At 49.6% G+C, this 18764-nt stretch overlaps 1 protein-coding gene across 1 annotated transcript in view; it reads left to right on the top strand.

Annotated features, from left to right (window-relative positions):
- LOC119185560 (japanin-like-RA1) overlaps positions 1-18764 on the top strand; it is a 109990-nt gene that overhangs the window by 75503 nt on the left and 15723 nt on the right. Inside the window, exon 8 of the mRNA XM_075870029.1 lies at positions 10020-10118. Within this exon, the coding sequence (XP_075726144.1) occupies positions 10020-10118 (99 nt within the window). The remainder of the gene's footprint in view (positions 1-10019; positions 10119-18764) is intronic.

The raw sequence follows: 18764 nt of genomic DNA, 5'->3' as shown, positions 1-18764 counted from the left end.
GAACCCCGAGAGACGGAAGACGCCCGCACCGTATCAGCGACCCCCGCTCCCTTGAACGCAGGCTCCGAAGCGGGGGACGACACGAGCAATACTAGTTCAGGTGGTGACCCGGACGAGTCGAGCGGCCGTGAATCCGGCTCTGCGGAATCCACCCGCGACTCCTGGGATTTGTCACAACCTGCAAGCGAGGAACAAGAAGCGCGAACACAGGTGCCAAGCCCCGAGAACGACGAGCGTGCATTCTCTGATTTGGACAATATTAGTTTCCCGCCACTTCCACCCCCGACGGCTCTCCCCCCCAACCCTGAGGAGGTGCCCATCGTAATCTCTGGCTGCTACGTCTTGCCGGAGACTGGCCAATTGAGCACGGACCGGTGCACCTCCATCGAGATGCAAACTGCCGGCGCAGCCCCGACCGATAGGCGCAAGCGTTCGAGATCAAGGTCCCCTTTAAGACGCGAGGACAAGTCACCCAGCTTGCCGTCGAGCCTACCCACGAACCTTGAAAACAAGCCTCGGCGCTCCAAAGCACCCGTCTGTTCCAGCAACAGCGATGCCCCTCCCATTGCGAAGTCGCCGAAATTGGACGCACTACCGCCAGGGAAAGGGTACTTGCCCTCAAGTGCAAGCGAAACAAGGTAGGCTCTTCGCCAAAGCACCTCCCTTTCTTTTCCTCTCCGTGTCTGCTTCAAGGCGAACACAAGAGCGGGCGCCGCGACACGGCAACACGGCCCCCCCCCTCCACCTCCTCGCGAATGCTCTGCTCTTTCTAACATGACGCAACACACCCCTCCCCCCACGCTTGTTTCTGCTATCAGCGTTGGCCGCGCCGCCTTCTCCATTTCCCCCTCTGCTCCTTTCGCCAGCCGAAGCCACGGCAATGCTTTTTGTTTATGCTTATCTGTTGCACAGCTGTCTGCTGCGCTTGCGATTATTCGGCACCATGGCTCCTATGACGCATCACTTAAACCACTGAGGGCTTTAGCCCAACTAGCAACCGCGCCGCCCGCTCTTTTACATAAGCTCAGCTCTTTCGAGCGTGTCGCCCCTGCCCAGGCGGTCGCCTCCCACCCCTTCCTTCACCCCAAGTCTTCTCTCCACGCCCACTAGAGCAGATCATGTCAACTTTCAAGTTTGCCACACGGAACGTCCGCGGGTTTCGTGACAAATCAAAACAGCGAGACATTCTGACCTTCGCCCAAGCACAGGGTATTGATGTGCTCTTTTTACAAGAGACTAACTTCCGGTCGCCGTTAGAGGTCTCAACCTTCAGACGCGAGTTCCAGGTGGACGCTTTCTTCTCCCTAACTAACTCAAGGGCCTGTGGAGTGGGAGTGGTCTTTACTACGCGACGCTTCCGGCAAAAGGCGTTCTGCATCTTCGGTGCTGACGGCAGGTCGCTCATCTTGGACCTCTACATCAGCGAAAGAAGGATTCGGTTCGTCAACGTGTACGCCCCGGCGACGCGGAAGAACACAAACACCTTCTTCCAACAGCTGCACGACCTTCTTTCGAAACCCGTCCCGCACGTCCTGCTGGGGGACTTCAACTGCGTCGTGGACTCGCAGCGCGACGTCAGGGGACCGGGCCGACGGGGGTCCACGTACTATGCTAGAGAGCTCGTGAAGACTCTTCGACACCTTCGCTTATCCGACGCGTGGCTCATCGCCCACGGCGACCTTTTTGTCGCAGCTAGAGCCTCTCATCTCACAGCCAGTCGATTAGATCGGACGTATCTCCCTGACTTTCTCCTTTCCTTGCTCGAGGTGGGCGAAGTCCTTTCCCCTCCGGCAGACCTAGCGAGTCGGTCAGGTCACCTCCCCCTTGTCACTACGCTTAGTGGCTCTCCTGGACTCCGTACTGATGACCATGGGTGGCGAGTGGATCCAGCGTCCCTGCAAGACGATGATAGCATCGAGCGCATTAGGGCGCGGCTGCGGGCCTCCGTGGCAACGCCCGGGACCTAACCCCATGCTCGTGGGACACCTTGAAAGTGGAGTGGAAGGGAATTCTTCAAGACAAAGGCAAGGCCAGGAAGCGCCGCATAACCGCTAAACTAAATGAGATCCTGTGCAGAATACGCATCGTCAGGGGGGCGGAGACAATGACGACTTGCATGCGCGACTACCTGAACGCCCTGGAGGTCGAGTATGCCCGGCTGCTCCAACAGCGCGCGCGCAGACCGCCTGGGGAGCGGGGCGCACCCATTAACCACCTTGGAGCACACCCCAGTGACACAACTGGGAATGGAAGCATACGAATTACCCGAGTGAAACGCCCGGACGATTCTTTCGCAACTGAACCAGAGGGAATCCGCGATGTCTTCTGCGAGTACTTCTCGGCCCTTTTTGGGACGCCGACAGCGACGGAGAAACTGGTGGAGAAGATAAGATTAGAGAGGTCTGCCAGCACCTCCCACGGCTGGGAGGAGAGGAGGTTGCGTTACTGAGCACGGAAGTGTCTGCGAAAGAGGTTAGGGGCGCGATAACAAGCATGCACCCGAACTCGGCCCCCGGCACGGACGGTCTCACAGCCAACCTTTACGCCACTTTTTTCGACGATCTAGAGGGAGTGCTTGTCGCACTGGCGAACATGGTGGTTACGAAGCAACTGAAATCCGCTTCCTTTGGAGAGGGGGATTGTCCTCCTATTTAAAGAGGGAGCCCCGCAAGAGGCGCTGTCGGCGTGGCGCCTCATAACCTTGTTGAACGTGGACTATAAAATGGTTGCTTCTGTAGCGGCGAGAGAAGAGAGACGTGAGACGGCGTCGAAGGCGGCAGACGGGGCCGTGCTGATCTCGCCACTTTATTCCACGCCTGAAGCGGAGCCGCGGTGGCTGTACACGTCCGACGCGCCAGGTGCGTGAGCTCGTTCTCCTCCTTGCGCGGCTCGAGCTAGCACCAGCTGCGCGAGAGGCGCGGCGCCGTGATTGAGAAATGATGATGGTGATGATGGCACTACAGGGCTCTCCCCCTAGCGCTTTGCGCGATTTGAAGGCATATGAAAAAGAAAGAGAGCGACAAATGCTATATACATGAACGGCAATTCATAAAGTGTTCATTTGGCAAGTCCAGGTTGTCAACGTTTATGGGCCCTCAGTAGGCGGTGTGTCTCCGGTGGGCGACTCTGTGAGAAGCGCAAGGGACGAAGAAGGAAGTGCCGGGTCGCTGTGTTCATAGACACGTCCATCCCACAATTACGCGGCGGGACCATTCGATTGCGCACCCGCCGTTTCGAGTAGACGCGGCTGACAAACGCGCCCACAGCTGGAACTGTGGACAGGCGCTGAAGAGCTTGCGCTGGCAATGTGGGTGAAATAGTGTGAAGGATCGGAACGCACCCATGATGACCAAGCACTGAAGTTTCGCGGCCACAGCGGGGTCTCGGACAGCGCACAGGGTGCCGCGCATGCTGTCGACAAGGAGCAGCGTCGCGGTCGTGCTGGTGCGGACGTCTCTGTCGATGAAACACCGGCCTCCATGTAGCACTGCGACCGGCGTGCCGGGGCGTGTGGCCGAGTCGACGGATGCGGAAACGCCGTGCATTGCGGCTAGACATGTGCACGGCAAGTGGTTGGCCCTTGCGTCGGGAAAACCTCGTAGGTGTTTGCGCCGTCTTGAAGGCCAAGGCTGCAACACATGACTGTTTAGCAAGAGGCTTGAAAAAGGGCCTCTCTGTATTATGCCGAACGTGATGATTTCGTTGGCATACTATCAAGGGCGGCAGATATGCAGTTGGACCGACGTCGTCGCTGTTGTTACCAACGAGCCTGTGTGGCGGACTGCATCCGGTGCCAAATGCTCTGGGGAATAGTTGTGAAGCTCAGAAGACGTGAGCTTTGATGGAGGATCGGGTGGCACACCTGGAAGACCATCGGTTCTCCGCCCATGAGGGTTGGTGTGCAGGTCTGCATGATCGATGACAACCTCTACAGCATGTGTGGCATATGTAGTCTGCAGTGCCATAGGCGCGCCAGGTACGTCGTCCTCAGCTGCGTCAGTCATAGTCGCAGCCTCTCGGAAGTTTGGCTGTGGTTGACGGCTTATGACTTTAACTTCGGCTGCGGGAGACTGCGGGGCTGAAGATGGTCGCTGCTGGCAGGACGCAGAGAGCGTCGAGATGGGTGGGGAGGCGCCTTCGGACATCGTCGACGCTTAAGTCTCCGTGACCAAGGGGCGAATAGTGAGCGTGAGGATATCCGTAGTCTTGGCAGACTCCGGGGCATGCGGCGATAAAGCCGTCGTCGAGTCTGACATGTCTGAGAAATCGTGGTCTGTGTAGGCCAGAGAAGACATGCGGGTGGCGAGAGTGCCCGAGGGACAATCGGCCGAGGACTTTGGAAAAATGCACCTCGTGGCAACCCGGTCGTTAAATACAGGAACGTATTGAAGAAGCTCGTCGGATTTCGTGGCTGACTGGTCGCGTGCAGCACGAATGTTCTGAACCTCGCCGGATGGGCATTCGTACGCGGGACTCGCGTTGATAGCGGCCGGACGAGATGTTGTAGGAGACGTAGTCGGGGAAGTTAGGTACCGGTCAGTGAAGACTTTCGGGCCGGAGGGTACCGCACGCTGCGACGCAGACGAAACCTGTAAGTTGCGGGTGAACGGCAGCGGGCGGTAGGTGAGGCCATACCTGGCAAGCACCGCAGAGCAGAGGTCATCGTAAGGTTGCTGGCTGGAGGTTGAAGTGCCAGAGAGATGACGCAACTCTACCGGAAGGGCGTCTTGAAGAATGGCGTGCATCAGCGGCTGGTCCGTGACGCCATTGAACGCCAGAACGGCATCGAACTGCATGAACCATACCTTGGGGTAGGTCGATTGGAACGGCGGCACTGGCGGGCAGAGTTGCGGGAACATGGCAGCGGGCCGCTCGGCGAAGGGCGTGTTCTCCGGCTCACCAATGTAGCGGCGAGAGAAGAGAGACGTGAGACGGCGTCGAAGGCGGCAAACGGGGCCGTGCTGATCTCGCCACTTTATTCCTCGCCTGAAGTGGAGCCGCGGTGGCTGTCCATGTCCGACGCGCCAGGTGCGTGAGCTCGTTCTCCTCCTCGCGCAGCTCGAGCTAGCACCAGCTGTGCGAGAGGCGCGGCGCGGTGATTGAGAAATGATGACGGTGATGATGGCACTACACTTCCATCCTTAATAGCTGCCTAAAGCTCCTCTTGCCATCCATCGTCGCTCCTTGGCAGTCCTGTGCGGTTCCAGGCCGCTCGATCTTTGCCAACCTTACCGCAACAAGGGATACCTTCGAATACATGTTTGCCAAGTTTCTGACCAGAGCCTTTGTCTCCTTGGACCAGGCAAAGGCGTTTGACCGGGTGCGCCATGGATACATGATCAAGGTACTCCGCCAGTTCGGGTTCCCGACATGCTTCGTAGACACCACTGCCATCCTGTACAGAAACCTCACATGCCACGTAGTAGTAAACGGCACCCCGACGAGTAACTTTGTATACGAGAGAGGGATCCGCCAAGGGTGCCCTCTAGGGCCCTCCCTCTTCGTACTCTCGCTTGAGCCGTTGCTGGTGAACTTCGACCGGAACATGCACGTCAGAGTCTTCCCGCTAACGGGGGAGCTTAATATTAAGGTCCTCGCTTAGGCTGATGATGTATCCCTGTTCGTCAGGGACCCGGAAAGCCTGCAGCGTTTTGGCGAACATTCGCACACTATGCTGAGTCTCAGGCACGGCCTTGAACATGAGGAAGAGCAAGGCCTTACCATTTGGAAAATTCCCTCACGGCGCTCTGGGAGAGTTGGAAGGGGTCGACGCCGTCAAGGTGCTCGGCATTTACTTTTGCTGCGGTGGCGTCGCCGACCTAACCTGGCAACGAGCGCTCGAGCGGGCACAGGATGCAATAGCACGCCTCCAACCGAAGGATCTAACGCTTCGTGATAGGGCCATAGCCGCAATGACAACCATCTGCGCCTTTCCCTTTTATGTAAGCCGAATAGGAGTGATGCCTACCAAGACTGCGACGCAATTGACAAGTATGATCGGTGCCTAACTGTGGGACGGCAAACCCGCACCCTTACGTCGAACCCTCCTGCAACTCTCAGTTTCAGAGGTCGGCCTCGGGCTCACGCATGTCCTGACGGCGAGCAAAGTGCTAGCCTTGAAGACCGCAAGGGCCTTGTTTCGCGCACCTGATTACGTGGGGAGGCCCTTAATGCGTTACTGGTGCAGTACAAACTCATTGTTCCTGAATTCCGACCAGCCGCTCGCCCCACTCGCCGAGACTCCCTCCGCGTTCTATAAGGCAGCCGCAAACACCATGCGCATACTAGAAAAGAAGTCCCCTACGCGCGACGTAGATGAGACTCCGCCTGCTCGCATTATGGAAGAAATCGCCAGCACCCAGATAACTCCCGAGGAGAGACGACGGTCGTGGAACTGGAAGCGGAAATGCAAAACAGATGGGCGTGCCATCCCTTCGTCCGCCCAAGACTTCGCATGGAGGAAAAACTGGAACGTCCTCCCAACCCGCCAGCGCCTCCACAAGTTTGGCATCACGCCTACACCGCGCTGTCCCAATTGCCGCGCGGATGAGACCCTGGCACATGCCTTATTTGAGTGCCCAGCGGTCAAACCGGTTTGGCGCCTGACTGCGAGGGAATTTAAAATCCGTCTTTTCCCAGCCCTGAACAGAAACAAAGGCGCCTTTGCAAAGTTTGTGGCCCTGTGCACCATATTCATGGTCTGGAAGCGACGGTGCTTCGCAGAGGTTAGCCGCTCTCCGGTCAGAGCGGATTTCCCGACCGTAGCTCCTATCCGCTACAAGGTGTGGCGGCACCTCTCAGACCAACTTGAAGCCAGCGGCGAGGAAAAGTTTCTCCACCGCTGGCATACGAGGTTTTTTCTCCTGCAAAAAGGCAAGTTACGCCTGCCGATAACCCCTTTTAAGCGCACGCCAGCCACTGCGTCCCACTGTTTCCTGACCGGCCAACGGAAAATGCCAATGCCCCCCCCCCCTGTCAATTGTATAATTATGTGTCTCGAATCCGTTCTCTGTAAGGATTAACCCCTTAGTTCTCTGGAGCCCGAACAGCGCCGACCATTATCGCACCCTTTTTCGCCTGTAAACGGAAACGGGCTCTTTTGCGCGCGGGCCGTTCAGCGCTCTTATAGCCTTTGTATAACGAGTGTTCGAATGATCGCGCTTCTGTTATAGTGTACGGCCTAAACGTGTTTTTCTGTTCATCGGTGTCTTTACCGCGTGTGTCCGTGATAAGTGTTGGAGAAGAATTATGTATTCGATTACTTGTCAGAAGTGCAATAAACTTTCCTTTGTTTCGCCCCTAAAATGTTCAGCAAGGTTACGCACCAACTCGTCCAGGAAAATGTTCTTCCAGCAAATGCCTGCTCCGTTGGCCATGCAACTTTATTCCACAGTACTTCTCTATGCTTAAAATCAGAGTAACTCTCATGGCAGGTGGTGATGCAATACAGGCGACTCACAATCTACGCGAAACCTCTAAAAGAAAAATAATTTTTATAAGACCCTTCACAGAACCTGCGCATAAAATAAACGCATGTATGGTGATATTATATTACCATAGAAGCTCTTAGAGGTTAACTTCAATGAATGAACAAGCCTTAGCCCAGCGTTGTTGAATGGTCTCAGCAGCAAGGCGCAAATTACCGCCATTTGCACTTGGTTCCGTGGTTCATATGACAGTGATGTTGGGGACCGACGTAGTTTTTACGCGTCTGTGGAATGTGCCTCCTAAACCACGACTGTGACTTGCATGTACGGCGATATGCTTGCGATTACTCGAATAACGCAATGGCGTCAATACACACAATAAAACTTGTCTTGACGTGCGCAGTTGAAGGTAACGGTTAGGCGATGAAATGGCTGGGAAGTGACGGCGGTCAGCCGAAGACCACGAGTATACACAAAAGGACAACAATATAGAAGGGGAAAGAAACAGTGGCTGCGGACATACCCTGAAGCAATGGAAGACATACGCAAACAATAAAGTGCATGTGGACCTTGAGAAGAGCGACGGCATAGTTTCAGCTCGAGCTTCTGTCTTTGGAGATTGGGGAACCACCTTGTGTCTGTGTCTGCTTGTGGTGGGATGAACTCCGACGTCTCTGCGCAAAGGGTCCGCGTACAGAAATCATCACCCTAGCGCTCCGTACAAATAATTAACCAGTGCAAGCTAAAGCGTTTGGCCCCAGTGTTGAGTGGAGCTTTAAACCAGACACTGCACCGAACACATTAACAAAAATTCATGAGATGCTGGTGCTTTTTATTGAGGTTAGGAACAAGCTTGACATGGGTTTGCCACAATGTTTATTTGAAATCCTCACACTTTGCCTAAAATGATGACGGTCAAAGAGGAGTGTAATTAGAATAAATTCATTTCCTAACGCATTAATCACAGTGTTCGCTTTCGAATCACTGGCGTTCAGAGACGTTGAATCCGAAACAAAAATGTCGCTGCAGAAACCCTCGCTGAAAGCAGGCGTTCGCACCAAAGAAAGCGCCCTCGCAATCATCATGCTGACGCCGCAACGCCACTGTTTCGGCGCAGACACTGCCCTGTGTTCCCTATAGGGCAAAAAGGAATTAGGTGAATTTTTTTCTTCTTCAAGATCAATGCATTCATTGTTTGGCGCAGCGTTGTTGCAAGCGTCTGACATCGCGAGTAAACTCGCTGCCGTCACTTGCAGGATCCACCCACCATCCGAGATTGCATTTCCGTTCATGATTTCGCGCGGCTTGAAAGGCTGTGATCATCGGTACATAGTTGTTGTCAGCACTGTTTTACGAGCGAAGCTTCGAAATGCGTGGGTCTATTTCTCCTAGCTCATACGTGACCGCCTAGTTTGATGTACTCAGTAGATGCAGACGGACGAATGGACGGACGGGCAGACAGACAGACAGACGCATGATTGAAAGTTTACCAACAAAATCCTTCGAATATTCACCCAACTCATCATCATTCACTCCGTAGATATGCTGTGATTCTTTTGTGCCAGGATTGCACTAACAGTCCGATGAATGTGAGCTCTCTCACGTTTTCACTATTGGCCCTCTTCTAGAGTTGTCCGTGCCATACCCAAGCGAAAGTTTTCAGGAGAAACTCATGCGCACGTGGTCGGTGCCACAGCTGTGACGAGACTGACCACGTCACTCGACGCAGCCGAAGAGGCGCGTGATTGCGTATGGCTATGAGAATGTCACAACTGATAGCACAGCCCATAAAGACCGCTTGTGACACCGCTGTCGGACAGTTAATTTTTCCTAGCAGAATATGCAGATTTTGCTGTAAAAACGGCCTAGCGTAACCATGCTAAAACAATGAAACATCCTATTGAAGCAAACTTGAGCCTACATCGCCAAGAAAACACCTAGAAGCTACCAGAATATTCTTTGGGATGGTCAAGTTTTGCTGTTTTACAACTTTCGCCGCTTAGTAAAAGCTTTCCAAATTAAATATATAATCCAACCTACATTTTTGTTTCAACGTGAGAGCTGATCTTACGTCTATTCATAAGATGCCCCTCATTTATAACGGCACTGTAGACGTACATGGCAAGCTCTTTAATGCCGCGCCAATTTATGAACGGTGAGCAGCTGATATGTTTCAACATTGTTACTCAACATTACACAATGCATCATGCACAGCTTCTTAATGACAGTGTCCACATGCTTGGATTCCGACAATGTGGGATAACTTGCTGCACTGCTGCATCTTGGAAATTTCCTTATTTCTTTGTGCGCTGCATCTAAGTAGAGTATGGCAATGTTATTTTTAATATATCAGCTGGGCTGACAAAAATCATGCATTTTTGTCATTGCCACAACTAGGGAATACACTTCCTAAGTTTCTTTGTACGCGTGCTCCCCGAGCCAATACTAAACCAATCACTGCCAGTATTGGCAAGATTAGCGTTTCCAGGCATGGGTGCAGTACATTATAGCCGTATTTGCCTGTCGGTCACACATGAAACCGATAGATACAACTGTTAATGAGTCTGTGAAATCTTGAATGACATCACGCAGGTGCGCTGAGAAAAAAGGTTGGCGCAAAGCAACAGTATCTGATGTTTTATCAGACATGGAATGACATGCTGCTGACCGAATTGATAGAGACCGTACAGAGTAAGTGCACATATTCTTAACGTAAAAACAAGACACTCTATTATAGTTTACAGTGCAAGGTGTAAAATGTGTTGTTTCTCCGCCCAAACTGCCCCTGTTAAAATTTGGCCAGAGAAAAGACTGTTGTCTAATGAGCTAGTGATGCGGATCTTGTTTATTTAAACTGCAGTAAAAGTTTGCATTGGGGGTTGTGCATGTTATGCCCTTTGTTTAAGTGTGCGAAACAATCATGTCAGCTGCATCACTTGTCTCGGTGGAATAATCATTGTAGCACGTCGCTGCTAACCCCTGTGTCGTAGGTGGTAACCATCGTGGTCGTATTTCGTAATAAAGATAGAAAAAGCATTAAGACTAATTTTGCCATCAAGATAAAAGAGAGGGCTATAAGAACGTTATAGCACTCAATCATGAATCTGTAAGAAAATTTATTCCCAAGGGGATCCAAATGAACTCAGCGGCCTAAAAGGGTGGCGTGGAAATGTGAACAGTCTGTGTGCAAATGCCTGCACACAGTCTGTTGGTACTTCCGAACACTGCTTTTCAGATTACTGTGGAGGGGTATATGCAGTGGACAGTGCGCCCTTTCCGTGGAGAGGCAGTTGAATATTCAAAGTAAAGTGCCAGATAGTTGTAAAAAATAATAAATGATTAAGACGCAAAACAATGCTTAGGCAGCTTCAAGATACGGCCTGCCATTGGACAAAAGGTCTGTATGTACACCAGCCCTTAACTTGCATTATTTTGACGCAAAAATAAATGCATTATTGTATAATTACGTTTGACATATGCTAACACAACAGACCAAGAGGTCAGATGCATGTTTTTAATAATTAAGCAATGAGATGGAACGCTTATCTTCTGGAGAAAGAATTGAGAACGTTTGTGATTTAGAGGTGCGCTGAAAAATAGCACGTAGTGGGATGTGTATTTTCGTTGTGTTCGTGCGAACAAATGTCTAAGTTTTAATATAGTTTAAATATCTATACACTTGCTTCATATTCGAAGAGACATGAAGTGATTAAACCACTCTCCTATTCCTTTGGTGCGCTTTAGAAATCGTCAAGTGTTTCTATTGGTGCTATACATGCTAATATCTGCGCTGAGAATATAGGTAGCGAACATTGTACAAGTCTACAATAGAAAAATAGTAAAAAATATTAAAAACAAGGCAAAGTAGCCAACTAGAGACAGTGGCAGCAAAAGTTGCCATAAGTAGTCGTTGTACGCTTGAAAACCGCTTTCACATTTCTATTTGCATAGTTCATGCAAAAGGCTTTCCATAAAAGTGTAAATATGTTTACCACGAGCAATCCACAATTACAATTTCAGTGATTTCAGCACACATTGCTCATACTAACAATTGGTTTATCCATGATGACGTAGTGTTCAAGACAAAAAAAAGACTAGAGATCGTGTAAATAATAATAAGCCTGCAGCATGATCAGTCCACACAATAATACAGATGCTAACACTGAAGCATAAACTGCAGCCACTTTCAGAGTAATTTCTTCCGTGATGTATCTAAAGCACCATTCCGTACCTGAGCCAAGGAAATGACACAAGCTGTACGTCGAAGGTCCCGAAGCAATGATAATTTGGTGGGCTATTCGTTAGGAGATTCCAATAAGAGCACTAACACAAATTTGGAGACCCCACGTACTATGGTATCAATTTCATGCGAAGCATGTCGAAGGAAGTTAAGTTTGGTGCTTTTTTAGCGAAGCATTTTGAAATGATGCTAAACATTGTAAAAGTGCCATATGCACAGACATGTTTGTGGAACAGCAGCATATCTTTTATATAACTAGTTGTTTAGCATGACGTAACGATGCCGAGACAACATTGGTATCACGAACCACCGAAGCGGTAGGCCAAAATTTGGCGCTTGCGCTTGCGAAATGGTAGTCCTGGATACTGCTACGCCGACCAATCTCAGTATATGGCGCTTATATACCATTTGCGCTGTTCAGCGTGAGGCCTGTAGCACTGGAAAACGTAGGTATTGTTTAAACATTGAAGTTCGTGATAGTTTAACGTCCCAAAACCGCCAAACATTTTAGTAAATAAAGAATTGGAGCATTGGACTACATGTTGTAGTATTGGAGTATATAAGTAATGATAGGAAAAATTAGATGGGCAGAACTGCATGCAGAATTGACTTCGCATTAACATTACGTCTGCGCAAAGTATTTTTCTAAACGAGTTTCAAGACACCACGTAGAGGGGTGGTAGAATATTTCATTGCCATGCAGATTAATTACGTGTGGGGCCGTAACAGCTATCCTTTGCATTCGTCCGGTTAGTGCAGCTGATGTGAGCTTGTTTCTTAACGCTCTCATATTTAAATTATCAATGCCTGTTCTCACCGTTTCTAGGAAGAAAAACTTTCGAACACCTATGGCGCATACCCACGTTCCGTTACCCATGATATACATGTATGCGCCACACATGACTGAAGAAAAGAGCTTGTCATCGTACACGACAAGATTTTCATATTGCTCGTGCCAAGACATGACTTTCTATATCCTCACGCCCTGAGGCTCTCGCATAATAATTATAGCTACCCCTGCTTTAGCAGGTGATTGTAGGAGCACACCGACGAAGGCGGCTACTCACACACACACACACACACACACACACACACACAGAGAGAGAGAGAGAGAGAGAGAGAGAGACAGAGAGAGAGAAAGAGACAGACACATAAACAGATAGATAAATACATAAATAACTAATTACACGTAGAGAAAATTAGATAATTATATCGGTAGATAACTAGATAACTAGATGACCAGATAATTGGATATAAAGATAGATAGATAGATAGATAGATAGATAGATAGATAGATAGATAGATAGATAGATAGATGCTCAAAATGGCTACTCACGCAAAAAAGTTCCTTATTTAAAAAATTGTTACACAAGAGGCAATGTTGGACGCACATGGCTTTTTAACAATTATTAGTGAGTGCTGTGAGTGCCGCCTTGGTGTCCCGTGCACAGGTATTTATGAGCTTACTTGAAGTGGCGAATGCCCTGTTCCCAATGTAAAGTAGTGCGGAACGTCTCAATATGTGGTGAAATTGTTTATGCTAGCAAAAATTGTGGTTTGAGACCGCGTTAGGGCGTCAATGGTTCGCAAAATGTGGTCTTATTCAACAGTTCTCTCAGAGACTCAGTAAGGTAATAAAAGCAATGGTATTTTATTTACATGCTAAAACCACGGTATCATTATGAATCATGCCGGAGTGCAGGGCTGCGGAAATTTTCATCACCTGTTGTTTCTTAAGGTGCACTGACATCGTATAGTAAACGTGCGTCTACCATTTTTCTTCGATTAAAATGAACCTTCGAATCAGCAGCAGGGCACCTTAGCCATGTATCCACCGAGACAGGCTGCCAGGTGTCGAGAATGATTTTGCCTTAGTGTCTGCGAGGCACGTCTTAGTGCATGGCTAAAATTCTTTATCTTTTTATAATTCTAGTATGATCACCACCATTCAGCATCATTCCTGCTAAGGCCAGAATTAAATTTGTTATCTGCGTATTAAAAGCACGAAGCTGCATTTTAGGAATTGTAAAATTGTTTGTACTGCCTGTTATTGCCGTCCTATATTTGAACACTGCTGGCTGTGACGTCACCAGATTTTGATCACTTCTTGAATCGAGGATACGGAAAGTGGCCTATGAAGCAACTAACTAACAAAGACGATTTCATCCTGACGCCAGCCTAGAAATGTAGTTAAATGTACACACAAGAGTCACACCTGACATCCCTGGTGGCGAATATATATAACTTTAGAGGCTTCAGAAACTGTTCGTCAGATACTTGTCTTTCAATTAGTTTTGTTTTGTGAACCATGCAACTCTCTTGTTCAGTTTTACAGTAAACTACGCAAAGCACAGTACCAATATTTAATAAATGTTGGGCGAACCTTCTCTATTCAGTGCAAGCTTTCTTTATATGTTTATGTATATAATGCATTTAAGGACACCAAATTCAATAGAAGTTTTCAGAACACTTGCTTCCTCCTTTCACGAAAACAAAGAGTCCCAAGGTAGCTATTGGAGTGTACATTCGAGCTCGATTTGAAGGTTATCGCACTAGCATGAACCAAGAACTATACAACAACGCCCCGACTTATGCAAAATACTTTTCCTTTAGAGGGAAAGGTTGATCTCACATAAGCGTCACTCATTCTTTTTGCTGTTCCTGAAGCTTTGATCACTCGTACCTGAGGAAGCTCTTTCAAAAGGGCAGTGCCGAGTGCACCAGCTTTATTTACCACATCTTTATCAGCAGTTTTGCATTCACCTGCGTCGATTAGAGCCCACGAAAATGCACTTGATTGCGACAAACTGACGGCTCGAAATTCAGAAATAGGGCTCAGAGTTCGTCTAAGGGCAATTGTTCAGACATGAGACAGCCAATGAAGGAGGAAAGAATGAGCAATCTTGATTCTCACCGTTCTGGTACGATGGGCAGGCTTGACGCTCACGTGATAACCTCTGTAACACCCACGACTGTACTTGTATCTCCGAATTCTTTAGATAACTTTCCGATTCGCCATTGTCAGAATACGCGAAAGAAATGACTACAATATTTTTCTAATCAGTGTCCTGGATGTGTTGCGACCCCTGTCTGGATTGATCACCACTGTGTTCATTTTCAACTAAGGAACCAGAAGGAAGAGTCACTACCTCCCAACAAGATGTGACAGATCCATCTTGCTGCCACAAATAAGCAATACATTCGTGAGGAAGAAGTGGCTCGTCAGCTCTCTATTGTCACATCTGTCGCTTAGATTCCCACAGCACTGGATCACTCGCTGCGTCTTGTCGTTCAGGCTCAAGTTGCTGAGTTGCTCCCACTTCCTGTATCATCAACGCAGCTTGCGGCAGCTCTCACTTATGCTGAGGCCGTTGCTCGTTCCTATGCTTGATCGACGCCAGCACCATCTACGCAGTCCCCAACTTCTACTCGCCGCCATGCCCTACTCACCCAATACGCCCTTTTTTCGCGCAACCCCTCTCTCCTCCCGGACCGCCTCACAACCCTTGGCGAACTCTAGAGAACAGGCCTATCTGAAGCCTGCATTATGTCTGGTCGTATTGCGCGTCACTGTCGTCGTCAGCGCAGTCTTCATGAAAGCAATGACATCCCCAACCTCGGCTACATGCCACAGCAGCACACCCTGTTTCTGCCGACTGATGAGGCACTTATTAGCGCCACGCCCGTTCCCTATCACGTCAATCTCATCTCTCCCGGCGCCGCTCCACTTCTCCTATGCACCGCCGTTCCAACCCCACGCAAGAGGAAAACTAAGAGCCGCAGTTCCTGAGGCATGAACTTGACCCTTATGAAAAATTTCAACTCCTCAATTTTAACCTCCAAACGAAATCGCTGTTATTATTGATTGTGTTACGACAAACGCTTTTGTCAACACAGGGGCTGCCGTTTCTGTTTGAAGTGAACTTTTGTACCGCAGACTGCAGAAAGTGACGATACCCATTTCTAATCTTTTATTATGGATGGTGAGCTCGCAACATGTTAAACCTTCGCTAGTCTGCACGGCACGTCTTTTTATTGATGACGCTTTCTACGTTGTGGGATTCATTGTTCTACCGTACCGCATATGTCCCATGACATGACCCTCGGTTTGGACTTCCTTTCTACACATTATGCGGTCGTTGACTGCGCTGGAGCTCGACTCACTTTGTCCTCTTTTAGTACCACAGTCGTCGACAAACCCTGCCGAGTGCCTGGTTGTCACTGCTGACGCCATCATTTCTCCGTTCTCTGCCAGCCTAGTGTTAGTTTCCTTCGACGTTGTGAATTGACCGCCCTGTTTACACCATCTGAAGACGGTGCACGCCGACGGAACCTCAGACTTTCATTTGCCATCGTTACCCTTCTGAATGGTCCCGGTGTGGTCTATGCGTGCAATCCTTTTTCTTTCTCGGCAACTTTGTTACGCGGCAAATGTGTTAAGAGTTTGGACAATTTTGACACCACCTTCAATTTGGATGCAACGTGTCATAAGGCACCATTGACGATAAATTCCATCACTTGCGCCGCAGCTACCACATCCCCTGTCAAAGACATTCTCCTGCGTAGCAATGATAACGCGCTTACGACAGTCCAGTGAACAAAGGCTGTTCAGCTGCTTCAACGCTTTCGTGACTCTTTCGACGTCGGCTAGCCATCATTGGGGTGCACGTCTGCAGTGGTTCATTGTATTTACACTGGTCGCCATGCCCTTTTGCGACAGCATCCCTCCCGAGGATCGAAGGCTGAACGCCGTGGTATTAGAGACAAGTCTATTAAATGCTGCAACCTGGCGTGATTCAGGAAACGAAAAAATCCTGGGCCTCTTCTGTCGCTCTGCTGAGGAATGAAAACGGTTCAATAACATTTTGTGCTGATTACCGCAGACTAAGCACGATTATAGAGAAGAATGTTAATCTCTACCCCGCATTGACGACGCCCTGAACTGCATTCAAGGAGCCGAAAATTTCTCATTACTGGATCTGCGCTCAGGCAACTGGCAAGTGCCCATGGCTGAAGCTGACCTTCCGAACATAGCGTTCGTTGTCCCTGACACTTTATACGAGTTTAACGTCATGTCCTTCAGCCTTTGCGACGTGCCTGTTACCTTCGAGAGATTGATGAACAGTATTGTCAGAGGCCTCAAATGGCAGAACTGTCTATGCTACTAAGATGGCGTAATGACTTTTTCTGCAAGTTTTTCATCTCATATCGCTCGCTATGAGCAAGTTCTCAAGTTCCTCGCTAACACCGGCTTGCAGGTAAGCCTAAATAAATGTCATTTTGGCGCCCATCAGTTTACCATCTCAAGCCACGTCGTCTCCAAAGAAGAAATTTCGCCAGATGCTGCCAAACGTCGCGCAGTTGCCGAATATCCCAAGGCAAGCACTCAAAGGAAAGTCCGAAGCTTCATACGGCTGCGTTCACATTTTCGGTGCTTCATCTGCAATTTCGCCTCCATTATATCCACCCTGTCTAAGTTTACTTATTTGATTGATATGGGGGTTTAACGCCCCAAAACCACCATATGACTATGAGACGCCGTAGTGAAGGACTCCGGAAATTGCGACTACCTGGTTGGCAAAGATTATCGCCGGCAGTAACGACATCTCAGTTTGGAATGCCGACTGTGATTAGTCATTTACGACGCTCCACCTACTTCTCCCGTCTCCTCCAGTTCAGCGCCACTACGATCCCCAGGCGCCTGCAGAAATACACATGAACGCTAGAGGTGTTGGCTTTGGCGCGGTACTCGTTCAGTGAAAACCCGACTTTGACAAGTACATTCTAGCATATGCCAGTCGTACCCTCACAAAGGCGGAGTCCAGGTACTCCGTCACAGAAGAAGAGTGTTTGCCAAATGTTTGAGCAATTGGTACATTTTACACCTACCTCTATGGCCGTCAGTTTGATGTTGTTACCGACTACCAGGCGCTATGCGGGCTGTCGTCTTTGAAAGACCTGACAGGACGCCTCACTCGCTGCGTTTTACGACTACAGGAATATGATATGTGTGGCATACATTGCTCTGCTCAAAAACACTCAGACGCTGACGCCCCGTCTAAATCGCCACTGCCTTCCGACTCTGCCGGCACACCAGCTTCCACTTGTCATTCATCATCACTGAAAATCGCCAACATGCCAGCGGAACAGCGCAAAGATCATTGGATTGCTTCTCTGCTTGACATTTTGTCTTCACATTTCCCAACTCCATCTCATAAACTCATCGTCGTCAAGTCTAACACTTAGCACTTCTTGAAGGGTTGTTGTATTGTCACAATTACCTAACCGAAGGCCGCAGGTGACTCCTATTTATCCCCCGACATTTTCAGCGCCTTTCACGATGACCCTCAGTGCGGTCATGCTGGCACGTTCAAGACGTACTCTTGTCTTCAGCTTAGGTACTACAGGCGAGGCCTGTGTCGAGACGTTCTCCAGTACGTTCAGTCATGCGCTGTATATCAACCCCGCAAGGTTTTCTACTCACAGCACCACTTGGCCTCTACAGGAACTGCCCTGCCCAGTATGACCATTCGGCAGCGTCGGAGCCAATATCTTTGCTCCACTCCCAACCCATTTTGAGGGCAACCGCTGGATAATAGCCGCCATCGACCACCTCACGCGGTACGCAGAAACATCTGACCTACCAGCCACCACTGCGAAAGACGTCACGTGGTTCCCTTCTTCGTCATCTCATTGTGCGTCATGACGCCCCACGTGAATTACTTAGTGACTATGGCCACGTCTTCCTCTCAAATGCCATCGAGGTTCGGATCAAAGAATGCTGCATTGTACAGCGCACCACTTCCGCGTACCATCCTCAAGCTAACAGCATGACGGAACGCTTCAATCGTACCTTTGCCGACATGCTGGCAATTTACACGTCAGAAGACCACACCAACTTGGACCACGTACTCTCTTTGGTCACCTATGCTTAAAACTCTGCGTCACAAACTACCACTGGCTTCTTTCCCTTCTTTCTCCTGTATGGTCGAGAGCCTCCATGTTCCGTGGATGCGATTCTGTCCTACCAACCATACATTTTTGAAGCCAAACCCGTCTCGCAAGCTGCCGCTTACGCCGAAGAATGCCCTAAACTG

Source organism: Rhipicephalus microplus, chromosome 7 (assembly GCF_043290135.1).
Source record: "Rhipicephalus microplus isolate Deutch F79 chromosome 7, USDA_Rmic, whole genome shotgun sequence".
Lineage (NCBI taxonomy): Eukaryota > Metazoa > Arthropoda > Arachnida > Ixodida > Ixodidae > Rhipicephalus > Rhipicephalus microplus.
This window is presented reverse-complemented; position numbering and strand designations above follow the sequence as displayed.